We start from the raw sequence: 14523 nt of genomic DNA, 5'->3' as shown, positions 1-14523 counted from the left end.
GTAATACATCAACTCATCTACTAAGTATTGTAAAGTAGACATTACCAGCTGGGCTGATGCAGCTTTTGACCAGCACATGCGCAGAGAGGTATAATTCAGTCATCAAATAAAACAATAATTATAAAGATCTTCTATACCTAGCTGGATGTGAAAGATCTTAATATTACGTAGCACAGTGGCTTGGAGCTGGGGATATCAGTAGCTAGATAGTACAAGCATGGCAGATGAATGGCTAATGGGAACGTAGTTCCAAATCTCAGGAGAGAGGGAAAAAACCAAAGTAATTCAGGTAAATCAGACGTGGCTGATACGAAATGATTCATCTATGCATGTATCTTGCCAGTACAATGTACTATGTCTAATAATGTGGTAGGTAAGATGTTATTTTGGCCGAGCATGCTGGTGAGTGCTGGAATGCTGCCTTCTCTCTGCACATGGTGTTGGAAAAGCAGGTTATTGTTATATTCAGTCATCAGATAAAGAGTCAATACGTTCAGCAACAGAGTAAAATGAACAGGGATCATATTCAGAAAAGAAATTCGACCCATTCAGAGACCAATTTGTAAAGAAAACAGTGCTCCCACATTTAGTTCAATATACCTGAACAGCAAGTGGCATGTATTCCAATGAATACTGGTTCCTTGTCATCTGTATGGTCAGTATGATGTCAGTATGACAAGGGAACCTTGCATTATATTAACCACCAATACATCCTGTAAATACCCAGAGTCTACCAAGAACTCCAGGCTAGCACTGATATTGGCTGCAGTGCCTCGGACAGCATAGTAAAGGTTCAGATTACAGTAGCCTTCAGCAGTCTTGACTTGCTTTTCTTTTTTTACACTGTGGCTGGAGGGGATTATATTGGGTAATCAATCCCTCTTCTTGGAAGGCAACACCCTATTGCACAGGTGAAAACTGAACAAGCCATATGTACCACATCATGTCCTCTTTAGGCTCCTTTGTTCCCCTGGTCTATCTTACATGCCATTTGAGAGGATGAGATGTAACTTGTATGTGTTTTGTTGAACAATTGTTCATGCAGATGAGGCCCAATGATCTCAAAAATTCCCCATCAACCCACTCATCCCTATCCAATGGAGAATGCCCTCTAGTGGTGCCACTCTCAATCCTTTGCACTCAGCCCTGGGGTCTCCTTTCCCAATGTACTGCCAGCTTAGGTTCCCCTTTAATTTTTCCTGAGCCAGCACAGGTTGGATCTTGTGACTAAGGCTTCTGTTCAAGGTGATCTGGCCTCATTTCCCTCTGGGTATCAGGAGGAAGCAAGAGGATGGCAGCTAAGAAGCTCCATTAACAGGCGCCCAGGAGAAGAGAAGGGAATACTGTGTCTGCCTCCTCAGGTTACATGAGCACTGCACATGCAGCAGGGCTTGCAGAGAAAACAGAAAAAACAGCAGAGCACGAAGGTCCAGAAGGATACTTATGTGCAACATCTCTTCCCTGTAGCCGTTGTACTCTCTGCTCATGCAAACTGCACAGGGGAGGGGACTGCAGGGACAAACAGCAAAGAACCCGGGGGGTCTCTCTTTGCAATCCCCAGAGATCAGCAGCCATCAGCCTCTTTTAGCTAAAATACAAGTCCAGCTCAGACTCCTTGTAATGATGCTTCCCATTCATCTCTGGGAACTGCATCCAGGGGAGGGGCAGAGTTCTCTTTGCAAGGCAGATTCTAGCTTGACTGTAACAGTTTTAAGCAGGTTTCCACTTTGGAGCGTGCTGGCTGGGTCCATGCAAGCCCCAAACTTTCTGTCAGTTGGCCCAACGAGGATTAAAAGGAGCCAAATTTGTACTTAATTTGGAGGCAGAGGAGAGACCAGGATTGAAACAGAAAGGAAGGCGCACAGGGAGGCAGAGAGGTTGTGTGAAGCTATTTGATTGGAGAAGGGCCAGGTTATGCTGCAACGCTGCTGGAGCATTAGCAGATGACACTGTTGTCCTTCTCTTTTCCTCATTAAGACTTTGCCAACCCACCCGCTACCGGTGGTGTGTCATTACCTTGTGTGCACAGTGGTAGGGGAGGCAGGGTGACAGGAATCCTTGTGGCTACGAGTCTCAGCAGCAATTGCTGCTTTAGGCCTATGCAGCTGCATTAATCCCTAGCCTTTCAAGGGTCCCACTTCTCACTCCCATCGACCCATCATCGCGGGCCCCATCCTGACTGGTTCCCTGTCCATCATCCCGTTTGAATCTGGCGCCCAAGGGCTGTGGCAGGGGGTGAATTTCATAACAGCTCTTCCAACCCTTGCTTGGAAAGCTGCACTTTGGCTCCATCTCCTGGCCATATAAGGGAGAATCCCCAGGAGCCACAGAGCCTCTTTCAGAGGTGAGGGATTTGCTACAGCCTGAGGGGGTCACAGGCAGAAAGGAGGGGTGCTGTGGATACAGGAATGTGTGGGAGTTTGGACATCAGTGGGAAGGGAGCTGGACAGATCCTTCATGGGTTATTTCACACAGAGCCACACAAAACCTAGGACCAACTGTGTTATCTGGGTGACACGTGTCATTATCCAGAGAGGCAAGTGGGGGTGCGGAGATGAACTGCTTTTTGCCAGCCCCTGAGATCCAGATTTCTCCATGATGCCAGTCAGCCTTGCCCTGGTGTTTTTACCGGGCCTGATTCTCCACTGCTCTGCACTCTGCAGGCAGGGACACCAGTGCAAAGACAGTGTGAAATGCAACTGGCCTGGTAGCTTGTGACAGTCCCTTTGTATGGGGACAGCAGTTTCTGTGTGGTACCTGGCAATAGAGAGTCAGGCTCATCGTTCCCATTTGACAGTTTGCCTTTCACTTCCCTAACATGGGGAGTGGGGGAGGGCAGTTTCGCCAAACATGCTGCAATCACAAAGCTGCCCTGCTTACCGGCTCTCTTTTGGTAGCACTTCCTCAATCTAATGGGGGCGGGAAACAAGAGGCTAACACTGATATATTCAGAGTGAGATCCCTGAGGCCCTGCAGAGGGTTCCCAGTACATCCAGACTAACAGAGCCAGAGGGGTGGGGCCCTGTTTGCTCCCAGTCCACTAAAGGAGACAAAGGGCTGCTCCCTTCTGTGGCTCACCTGGACCCCAAGGAGCTGAAAGGATGTCTCTTCCCCGTCAGCTGCGAGACAAGAGGTGAGTTCCCCAGACACACTGCGTTACCACTCTGCTCCTTCCCTTTTGCTTGGACACAGGCCTCTTTGAAGAGACACTGCCTGGGTGTGGCTGCAGCCACCAAAACATTGGGCTTCCTTTGTCCGTGTGGGAGCCCTCAGTTTTTAAATAGGAATAGCCCCCCTGGTGCTATCAGGGGCCCCATGCAAGGCTCCCCATCCAGGAAGGGCAGCGGGTATTTGCCTCTTTGTCCTCCCTGCAGTTCCATCATGGGAGAGCAACTTTAAACTGCAGCTGGGGCTCCACAGCAAAGGCAGGCTGGGACAGCTTTGGCACATCCCATGGCTGCTCTAACAGCAAGTGGTGGCGCCTCCCAAGTTTGGAGTGGTGCTGAGTAACTCCGGCAGAGCAAGAGCTTGTGGACAACTTCCATCACTACAACACCTTTCTGGGTGGACTCTCCACCGCCAGAGGCCCCTTGTTCTGGGGTCTGATGGCAGAAAGATGAACTGATCCCCCTTCCATAGTCTTTGCTGAGTGGGAAAATATTCCATTTGCTAGAACTGGAAACCACCTTTTCCCCATTCCCACTGCTCCTCCACTTCCTTCTCCAGCACTTTTACTTCAGGATTAACACACAGAAAGCTCTCACATTGTGGCATGTGACTGAGGCAAATGAATTTGCACTTCTCTGTTTTTATCAAGGGGGTTAGGCAGAGAAGGGCCTGAAAAGAAGGTGAAAATGGTCTGGTCAGACCTGTGACCCCATTACTATTTATTGTGTATACAGACATAAGTGAGATAGGTGCTGTGCTCACCTTAGGCCAAGGCAGACTGGTCTATAATTATTATCCTAATGTAAGTGGAGGAATGGTCCTGCTATTGTGAGGAACTTTCCTCGCTTATATATTACCCCGGTGGACTTAGCTAGCAGAAGGATCTGAGTCCTCGCTCCCACTCCCTTTACCCAGAGGCCTGCCTGACCTCAGGGGCTCCCCTTCCACTCTCCCATGTGGCAGAGTCCTCGTAACCCCAACAAGGCTGGGCCCAAGATTCCTGGGGGGCTAGGGTGTCCCCACTCTGGGGTGCTCTTTCCGCTCTGGATGCTTCCCTGACCCACTGACCATTGCATATCATTCAAAGCAAATACAATTTATTAAACAGCAATCAATTAAACAAAATTAGTAAGAACTGGGAAAGGTTAAAGAAAAACCTGTCACCCCGCTCTGTGGCATAAGGACATCACAAACACTGTCTCTGGAATGTAAGGGAAGTTCAGTCTGTTCCTCACACGTCCCAGGCCCCTCCTCAGGCTCTGGCTGTGCTGCAGGGATGCTGCGGGTTGGATACTTGCTCTGGTGGTGGCCACATGCACTCAGGCTCTAGGCAGCAGGACGCTTCTTCTCAGCATCAGCCCTCCTTGCTGGGGTTATGATCCCTCTTCAAGTCTGGCCTGCAGAGCCTCTTGGCTGAGGGTTTCTCCCTGCACTGGGCCTGCTGTCTAGGGTCCCCCTCACTCTTCCCCAGCTGCTCACTGCACCCGGCTCTGGACTGCTCCAGCCTCAGCTCCAGCTCCACCATTCTGCCTCAGCTCCAGCTCCAGCCCCAGCCCCAGCTCTGCTACTGCTCTGCCTCCAGCTCAGCTCCCCGGGCTGCTCCTCGAACCCCTCTCAGGCTCTGGCTGCTGCTCTCTCCTTAGCTCTGCCCTTCTGGACAGGCAGCTCCAACTCACACTGAGAAGGACGGGACCCCATGCTCCTGACTCTCTCATTGGCTTGCTTGCCTCATCAATCAGGCTGACCTGGAGCACTGGCCTCTCCCCATTGGTCCTGAGGACTGTGAATCTCAGGTCTTGATTCCTCATTAGCCTTTCCCCTTTCTTTTGATCCTGGGAGAGAGCCAACCAACCCCCCCCCTAAGTTTCAGAAAGAGGCCAACAGTCCCCTTACACCAAGTTTTCTAGACACTGTAGAATGATCAAGAGCATGCCCCAGGACAATGTTATCTGCCAGCAAAAGTGCGCTAAGCCAGACCCTTTGGTGTGTAGCCCTGCTGGTTTGGCTGGACCTTAGAGCATGGGGGCTGATTTTCAGACTCACTGCGTACCCACAGCTCTCACTGATTTCTGTTGGAGTTGTACGTATTCAGTGCCCCTGAAAATCAGACCTCAGAGGTCTATACAGTCATCATTGCCATTTGTGGGGCCCCAGGCTTCCAGAAAGAGGGAAATCAGGGCATGAGTTGCCTTCTTCTTGCTTCTGTTGCTGTCTGGTGCCTGGCAGCAAGATGTTGCCTCCCCACCCTGGCTCTACTGCCTGTGAGGCAGATAGGACCAGCCCAGGAGTTGTAGAGATTACATGGAGCCATTAGTTCGCTTGTGCCAAAGGCCAACACCAGCTGTAGTAACCCAGCTCTTTTTTTCTCTTGCCTTTCAGTGACTTTGACCAGCTTCCAAATGAGGTGCCTGTCTCCGCTAACATTGCAGATGCCCAAGAGAAGAGCGGGTTCACCAGTTACTATGTAAGAGAGAGACTCTCTCCTTGTGCTCACAGGTGTGACTGGCTCAGCATTGGGTCAGGGAAATAGGATGCAACCTGCCTGGCCTGATGCCGCTAGGCGTGGCCTGCTGCCTATACAGCCTTCCGGTCTCCATATTGTTGGGGGGGCCTGCCTTCTTCTCGAATGGGGAGGTGTCTGTCACGGGTGCACTCTGACAATCCAAGTACCTGTGGATGTGGCCTGACAGTGATGGGCTCTTTGACACTGCCTGTTTCCTAAGTCTTTCCATAGCCTTGTTTAGGAGATTCAATGGGGATAGGGGGATAGAGAGTCTGACAGGGAATAGCCCATCTTGGCATGTGCAAATTAGGAAGCTCCCTCCTCCACAGAAGAGGATGTCAGATCTGGACAGTGAATCACTGGAGCACCAGGGAGGAGAATGGAAGGGAAGGAGGAAGGAGGGGCGTGAGATGTGCGAAGAGTGAGCTCTGGATGAGGCCTACTCAGTGTGCCCTCTGCTTGGTAGGCTCCTCTTGCCAGAGGCATTGACCTCCGATCTCTCACTGAGGGACTGCAGCGTTTAGACTCAGCTGCAATAAGTCTTGGCTGCTATCTGCTTAAGTCTCCTGGGAGTGTCTAGATGCCACTTGGCACAGGGTTCAATGCTTGGGAATCAGGCTGTCCATTAATCACAGCAAACCAATCTGTTTGGGAAATCGGCGGGAGTACTGTCTGGTGGTTGGAGCAGGGGACCTGGAGTCAGGAAATCTGGGCACTGTTTCTAACTCTGCCACTGACTTGCTGCATGACCGTGGACAAGGCTCCTAGGCCAGAATGTTCAAGCTTGTGTGTGTGAAGTCAGCGAGAGATATGGGTGCTTGCGACCTCTGAAAATCAGGACCTTAAATTAGGGGCCTAAATGTGGATTTAAGATATCCAATGCACCCAAGCTTGAAAATATTATCTTTAATCTCTTGGGGCATTAATTTCCTCATCTGTCAAGTGGCAGTCATAAAGTGGTGTCCTGCTTTCTGATGGAAGGTGTTATAGTAGAGTAAAGTATTATTGTTAGCATTATCTAATGCCTCAGATCCTTCCAGGTTTGCTATTCGCTTGATGGTATGGTAGAAACAGTCACAGTGACGTGATCCATGGGAAACCTGGGGACGCAGGCAAAATCAGCCTAGCGTGGTTATTATTTTATAGCACCCAAAATGCCAGGTTCTTAACAGAAGGCTTACCTTCAACTTCAGCCTCCTGAGAAAACAGCCCAGACAGTGGACAGCTGGCTATATGCACCTGCTCTGTGCCTCACTTGCACTCTGTAGATCTTATTAGGTATGCATTTGACCCTCACTCCCTCTTCCCCTTCAGGTGTTTGTCATTGAGGTGAAGACAAAAGGAGGTGGCAGATACTTGATCTTCCGCCGCTACCGCCAGTTCTACGCCCTGCATAGCAAGATAGAGGAGAGATATGGGGCAGAGAACAAAAGCAATACCTTTGCCTTCACCCTCCCCGTGTTGCCAGGTAGGCTGTTGTCGAACGCAGCCCCGTGTCTGCTCCCAGACATCCTTAGTAGGTATTCCAATCCAAGCTTCTCCTAGTGGAGCTCATTGTAGGGAAGGATGCCGGAGTGCTGGCTGTGAGAACCAGTTCCCAGCAATGGGTATTGTAGAGATCAGTGAAGGTGCAGTGGCGGAGGGATCTCCTCCAGCAGGGGACACTGACATACAGAAAGCTAGAAATCCTTTCCCCTGTATTTCTTGTCCTACTGGCATGTTGCTTCCTTCCTATTTTCTTTTTGGTAACTTTTCCAGTTTGTTGGTTTTGTGTTTTCCAGGAAAGGTTTATGTTGGTGTGAAAAAGGAGATTGCAGAGAGCCGGATCCCTATCCTCAATACTTACATGAAGGTAAAGCTTCAGCTTAGAGCTGAGGTTGCTGTGGGCATACAGAATCAATGCTTTGGATAGGTCCCATTTGAAATCATCTTGGATAGCTATGTCCAGGGGGTACCTGGCTCTCTTTATGGCGTTCACCCTGGGACACCCTACTTTCCGGAGGCACCATAACACTGGGGAGAGAACTCCGTGTGCAGGTTGATTATGGGCCCTGTATTAAATGAGTGGCTGACTGGGGTCTGCAGCAGCTGATGGGCTGATAGGCAGTAATGGGGAGCCTTCCGCTGCCCAGCTCTGCCCTCTCCCCACAGAGATCGCTGTGATTCCCGGGTCTGGGGATGACAGGAAGAGGGTGAATGTCCCTGGAATAAATAAGGCACACTGGCAACACATTGGCCAAGGCCAGCAGTGAATAGAGGCAAAATCAGAGGCTGCTCAACCCTGTCCTGCTTAGCAGGGGGATTTCTGACAGTGATGCACCTCCTCTGTGTGTCGGTAGATTGGAGAGGTGTTTCCATTACCCAGGTAACATACAGGGTGGATCTCTCCCACTGCTGTTACTCTGCTCCCTTGCCTCCCCTGACACAGAAGCTGCTCTGCCTGCCCAGCTGGGTGCTGATGGATGAAGACCTACGACTGTTTTTCTACCAGTCGGAGTTTGACTGCGAGCAGGTGCCGAAGGGGCTGCGGCGGCTTCGCCCACGCACTCGCCGAGTGTAAGCCTCTGATGTGTTTCCTCCTAGGTCCCTGCTCGAAGGAAGAGTGCCCAGCCCCTTGTCTCCACTGCCCCTTGGAGAGAGGGAATTGGAGAGCCCCAGTGTGTCCCCCAAATAAGTCAGTCAAGTCCTGCCCTACTGCTTGTCTGTGCCATATAAACTAGACTGTTCCCACCACCAGTAACTAAAAACCCTGCAGTATTCAGGCTGCAGTCTGTCTAAGGCAAGGGAAATGCTGAAAGGCCATCGGCACTGTTTTAAAATGGTGCCCCACTCATTGCGCTAGTGACTCTGTACCAATGATCTCTGTAGGGAGCTGTGTGTGGTATGGGCAGGCCAGAGTTGGGAGCTTGATCCTACACTGCTGAAGTCAATGGGAGTTTTGCTATTGACCTCAATAGCTGTTGGATCAGATCTTAAATGAATGTGGAGACTCAATTGGTCCCCATGCCTCACCTGAGCAGGGGGCTATCCTCCAGAGCAGCACAGGGATCCCACAGGAGAGCTGCGCCACATAGAACAAAGGAAAATGAATTCCCTTTTCAACCCAGCAGCACGTGTGTGTGAAGGCCTGGATTGAATTAACACAATCCTTAAGGCTGAGATTTTCCCAAGGGAACTAACTAGCCCCCCAGAGTCCCCAGGGCAAGTCTGACTTCCCCGCTCAGAGTAGCGGGAGGGAGAAATTCCTCCAGAGTGGGGTTGGTAAGGGAGGTCTAAGATTCTGAGTACATGGTTTGAATTCCCCTCTGTGCTCAGCAGAGGGCTTTGCCAGGGAGGGTTTGCTACTGCGACACACCAGAGCTGAGAACCCTGGGCTTAATGTAGTTGTGTCTGCATCTATTTGCTTGACTCGCATACTCTGGTGCTTCGTAAAGTGACTTGTGACTTGGATCACCTGCCTCCTAGAGGGTGAGTATGCAAAGACTGTGCTATTCAGTTGCTTTTCTTACCACTAGAAAGGGGTGTTTACCTTCCCGTTGTCTCCTTCCTTTGCAGCAAAAGCATTGTGCACCAGGCACCTGGTTTTGACCGCATGGCAGCCCCACGGGCTGAGGTGGGTACCCTGTGCAGCATGTAGCAGGTTGTAAACAAAGCTGCTTTTCCACTCAGGGATCTCTCTTATTACATCTGTGTCCTTCTTGGGAGAGGTTTATGTGTTGGGGGAGGAGGGAAAAGGAATAAGCATAGATAGGAAATTCTTCTCACTCCAGTACGGGAGAGGGGAAGAGTAGGAAAGACCAGTATGGGGTGAAGCAGAGGACTGAAGATATACAGAGACTGAATCCCCCTCCCAGTTGAATAACAGGAGGGTCTTACTGAAGGATCAATATGAGCTGAATCTCAGAAATGACAGAACACAGAGAACTCACTGCCCACTTTTCCGCATTTAGAGGGGGTCACCCACAGACTCACTCTCAGGCTCCGATTCAGCAAAGCACTTAAGCACACGCTTAGCCTGAAGTATGTACTTAAGTCCCATTGCTTTCTGTAAGATAAGCACGTGCTTAAATGCTCTGAATCAGGGTCTGCGCATTCTCATCACCAGGACTAGAAGAGTGAGGAAAATCCAGTCTTCAAGTCCTAAGCTGAGAAGGGGAAGCTCTTACAAATGGAAGGGGCAGAGGGGGGGGGGGGGGGGGGGGGGGGAGGAGAATGTGAAAGAGTGGGGGAAAGGAGGGAGAGAGATAAAACACGGAAGGTAAAAGTAGATGGGACAAGGCTGAATAAGACAAGACATTTCATGGGGAGAGAGGAGGTTGGGAGAAAAGAGAGCCTTTCAATAAACTGAAACCTCATGAAAGGGGGAACACCTACAGAGTTCATAGTCCTAGGGAAAAGTTGGGCTCTGGGAAAGATACACTCAAAATCTAGGAAGATACATGGAAAATAGGAAGAGCAAAGGGAAAAGAAGGAGAAGAACAAAGGGGATGGCAAGTTCCTGCCTCCCCCTTCCCTTTTAATTGAGTAGAAAGCTTGTTTGATACAAGATTTTGACTCTGCCATTTGATGGCGATTTGGATGTTTCCGGCTGATTTAAAAAGAATCGTTCCTGGCTTTGGGAAAGAAGAGTTGACACTCCTTCCTCAGCCCCAGCTCCTGTTGGGTATTTGTAAGGCTGACTGCATTCCTTTCTGTCACTAACAGGAAGTGGGTCTCTCCAGGGCATGTGGCTAGAAGCCTGTACTTTCCTGTTTGAGCAAGCAGGGGCGGCTCAGAGTTTTCCTGAGCTGAAGTGATTATTTCCCTCTGTCAAGACACAAGATACTTGCACTCTGAAGCTGGTTTGGGAGGCCCTTCTTAAGAGAGATACTAAGCTTCTTTTTTGGGGCCCCAGGGTGGAATATGTTGCTATCCTCTTGCTTCTCTAAGACAAATGTAAGGGGACTGTTGTCCCCTTACTAAAACTCAGTGGGGATGTTCTGGTCGGCTAGTTCCCAGTACCAAAAGGGGAAGGGTTGATGGGAAATCGGGACCCTGAGACTGACAGTCCCCAGGAACAATGGAGAGAGGCCAATGCTCCAGGTCAGCCTGATTGACAGGGCGGGCAGGTTAATCAGGGAGTGAAGAGGCCTGGGGAGCAGGTCTGGTCTTCCATGTGAGCTGGAATTGCCTGGGTCAGACAGAGTGGGGCCGAGCTAAGGAAAAAGCAGGGGCCCAAGCTGAGCTGCTGGGAGCAGAGCTGTGCCAGCCAGAGGAGCCAGAAAAGCAGCCCAGGAAGCAGGTCAGTGCGGGGAGCAGAGTCACAGAAACAGCTCACAGAGAAGACCTGGGCTGGGAGCAGAGCAGTAGCAACCAGAGCCAGAGAGGCCAGAGAAGCAGCCCAGGGAGCTGGAGCTGGAGCAGTCCGGAGCCGAGTGCAGTGAGCAGCTGGGGAGAGCAAGGAGGGACCCTGGGCAGCAGACCCAGCACAGGGGGATGCCCACAGTCAAGAGGCCCTGCATATTATGTAAGTGGGGGAATGGTTCCGCTATTGTGGGGAACTTTCCTGGCTTACACACTACGCTTGTGAAGTGGGCTAGTGAAAGGATCTGAGTCCTTGCTCCCTGCCTGACCTTGAGGGCTCCCCTTCCACTCTCCTGGCAGAGTCCTTGTAACCCCAACAAGGCTGAGCCCAGGATTCCTGGGGGGCTCAACTCCCTACCTTGTCGTAGTCACTTAGGGCAGGGGCTAGGGTGTCTCCACTCCAGGGTGTTCTCTCTGTACTGGACGCTTCCCTGACCCACTGATCTTTACATACAGTTCAAAGCAAATACAATTAAACAGCAATCAATTTAAAAAAATAAGGAAAAAAGGGAAAGGTTAAAGGAAAACCCGTCATCCTGCTCTGTGGCATGGGGACGTCACAACAAGCGTCTCTGGATGTCAGGGAAGTTCAGTCTCTTCCTCACAAGACCCAGGCCTCCTTCTCAGGCCCTGGCTGTGCTGCAGGGATGCTGCAAGTCAGACACTTGCTCTGGCGGTGGCCACATGCACTCAGGCTCTAGTTGTCAGGACCTTTCTTCCCGGCATCGCCCCTGGTTACAATCCCCATCCAAGTCTAGCCTGCAGGGCCTCTTGGCTTCCTGACTCCCTGATTAGCCTGCCTGCTCTGTCAATCAGGCTGACCTGGAGCACTGGCCTCTCTCCGTTGTTCCTAAGCACTGTCAGTCTCAGGGTCCTGATTTCCCATCAACCCATCCCCTTTCTTTTGGTACTGGGAGCTAGCCAACTAAAACACCCCCACTGAGATTTAGTAAGGGGACAACAGTCCCCTTACACAAAGCAAAGAAGGCTACAGCCAAGGGGAAATGCCATGGAAAGGTTTACCCAGAATGTATTCTGGAACAGAGGGGTTCTAGCGAGACTTTGCTTTTGAACTGCCCTTCTCTGGGGATGCACACTTCCATCCCTGGGCATTAGCAGCTCGGAATTATCTCAAAAGCAGAAATTGTTTGGGCCACGGTTTTGCCCTCTGGAAGATCTGAATGTTCAGTGCAAGACTATTAGAAACTATGGGATTAGTTGCTCTGAGATCCTTTTCAACTGCTGAAGACAGCAGCTCTTGGATCAATCATTCTCCATTGCATCTGTACCCTTTTTTTCATTAATAGTTACTATAGTTTATGTAGTTTATAAAAGCCAGTTTTAAAGAGCTATTTATATTAGTCACTGGTGAGAGGGGATTCTGGTGTCTATCTTCCTTTATGAGAACCACCATCTTCTGACCTCTCATCTTTATTTGTTATTTGAATAGCAGAAAGGTTCTGAGGGGCTTGGGGCTCTAGTTCTCAATATGACCTTGCACAAACATTTGGATCTGTGATGGGAAGTGCCTGCTGCTCCAACTCTCCCTGCTTTCCTGATTGCTCCAGCTCTCAGTGTGCATCTCAATAACAGGGATCTATTAGGCAATATACTCCCAAGAATGTGAGTTACAGGGAAATAACCTTTTCCTGTGAATATGCCGGACAGGGAAAGCAGGAAAGCAGAGTTCTGTAACTCTGAATTTATCAGTGAAATGATGATTATTTCCTCCAGGCACTATTTGACTTTCTTGGAACCAGTACACTGGAGTTGAACTTCAAGAAGGGAGACTTGATCTATCTACTCAGCAGGATCAACAAAGATTGGCTAGAGGTGAGACCGAGGTTACTGGGGCTATGCTAGAGTTTCTGAGTTGTCAGGGTACATCTGACGTTAGTCCATGAGAGACCAAGGCCCAGATCCTCAAAGGTATTTAGACTCCCGACTTCCAGTGATTTCAATGGAAATTAGTAGTCTAAATAATACTGAGGATCTGAGATTAAGCTTCTAGGTTTCCTCTCCTCTGGCGCTTGTGTTTCACTTGTACTCCCTTTGCCTTTAGTGCACCCTAGAGTATGTAGAGGTGAGTAGAACACACACAGGCCACAGAAAAGAGAAGGAAACTCCTGTTCAGATGTGATTGCTTGTGTTTGCATTACTTGTGACACGCTGCCCTCCAGCCCCACCTGCACCACCCTGTTTTGGGGGGACTTGGACACTATGGGGAGGTAATGAGAATGGGCTGCGGGAGTATGCAGGATATCTGCTGATATGGTATCTCTGCTTTCTGTAAGAGGACAGCCTTCATGGGGAAGTATCTGATGTTTGTATATCATACACTGCCCCAGTCCTTCTGTAGCCAACCACCTAATCCAATATTCCTGTTACAGGTACAACATCAGGTCACTTCCACTGCACTCATCTCATTATGTTGATATAATGTACTTCGACTTTCAGAAAGCCTTGGACATGGTCCTATATCAAAGGCTCTTAAGCAAAGTAAACAGCCATTGGATAATGAGGGAAAGTCCTCTCATGGATTAATAACTGGTTAAGAGATAGGAAACAAAGGATAGGAATAAATGGTCAGCTTTCACAGTGGAGAGAGGTAAATATCTGGGTCCTCCAAGGATCTCTGCTGGGACCAGTGCTGTTCAACATATTCATAAATGATTTGGAAAAGTGGGTAAAACAGTGAGGTGGCAAAGTTTGCAGATGATACAAAACTACTCAAGATAGTTAAGTCCAAAGCTGACTGTGAAGTTACAAAGGGATTTCACAGAACTGGGTGACTGGGAGACAAGTTAGCAGATGAAATTCAGTGTTGACAAATGCAAAGCAAGGCACATTGGAAAATATAATCCTAACTATAAATACCAAAATGGTAAGGTCTAAATTAGCTGTTACCACTCAAGAAAGAGATCTTGGGAGTCATTATTTGTAGTTGTTCAAAAACATCTGCTCAGTGTGCAGCAGCAGTCAAAGAAGCTACCGAATGTTAGGAACCACTAGTAAATAGACAGATAATAAGACGGAAAATATCATAATGATATTATATAAATCCATTATATGCCCACACCTGGAATACTGTAGGCAGTTCTGGTCAACCCATCTCAAAAAAAATGTATTAGAAATGGAAAGGGTACAGGGAAAGGCAACAAAAATGAAGCGAGATTAGACTAAAGCGATGTTTAAGGGATGGTATGGCTGAGGCCTATAAAATCTTAAAAAGTGTGAAGAAAATGCATAGGGAAGTGTTAGTTACCCCATCGCAGAACATAAGAACTGGGCGGGGCGGGGGAGGGGATCCAATGAAATTAATAGACAGCAGGTTTAAAACAAACAAAAGGAAGTACTTCTTCACACAGCGTGCAGTCAACCCGTGGAACTTACTGCGAGGGCAAATGAAATTTAAATATGGATAAATGTAAAGTAATGCACATTGGAAAAAATAACCCCAGCTATACATACAATATGATGGGGGCTAATTTAGCTACAACGAGTCAGGG

At 49.3% G+C, this 14523-nt stretch overlaps 1 protein-coding gene across 1 annotated transcript in view; it reads left to right on the top strand.

Moving 5' to 3' along the window:
* Nucleotides 1–2906: 2906 nt before the first annotated feature.
* Nucleotides 2907–14523, top strand: part of NCF4 (neutrophil cytosolic factor 4) — a 17456-nt gene continuing 5839 nt past the window's right edge. The window contains exons 1-7 of the mRNA XM_032779207.2: nt 2907–3133; nt 5548–5632; nt 6986–7139; nt 7453–7523; nt 8100–8227; nt 9227–9284; nt 12749–12847. Of these exons, the coding sequence (XP_032635098.1) occupies nt 3102–3133; nt 5548–5632; nt 6986–7139; nt 7453–7523; nt 8100–8227; nt 9227–9284; nt 12749–12847 (627 nt within the window). The 5' untranslated portion in view covers nt 2907–3101. The remainder of the gene's footprint in view (nt 3134–5547; nt 5633–6985; nt 7140–7452; nt 7524–8099; nt 8228–9226; nt 9285–12748; nt 12848–14523) is intronic.

This window comes from Chelonoidis abingdonii, chromosome 1, assembly GCF_003597395.2.
Source record: "Chelonoidis abingdonii isolate Lonesome George chromosome 1, CheloAbing_2.0, whole genome shotgun sequence".
Classification (NCBI taxonomy): Eukaryota; Metazoa; Chordata; order Testudines; family Testudinidae; genus Chelonoidis; species Chelonoidis abingdonii.
The sequence above is the reverse complement of the archived record's forward strand: the minus strand, read 5'-3'. Positions and strand labels throughout refer to the sequence as shown.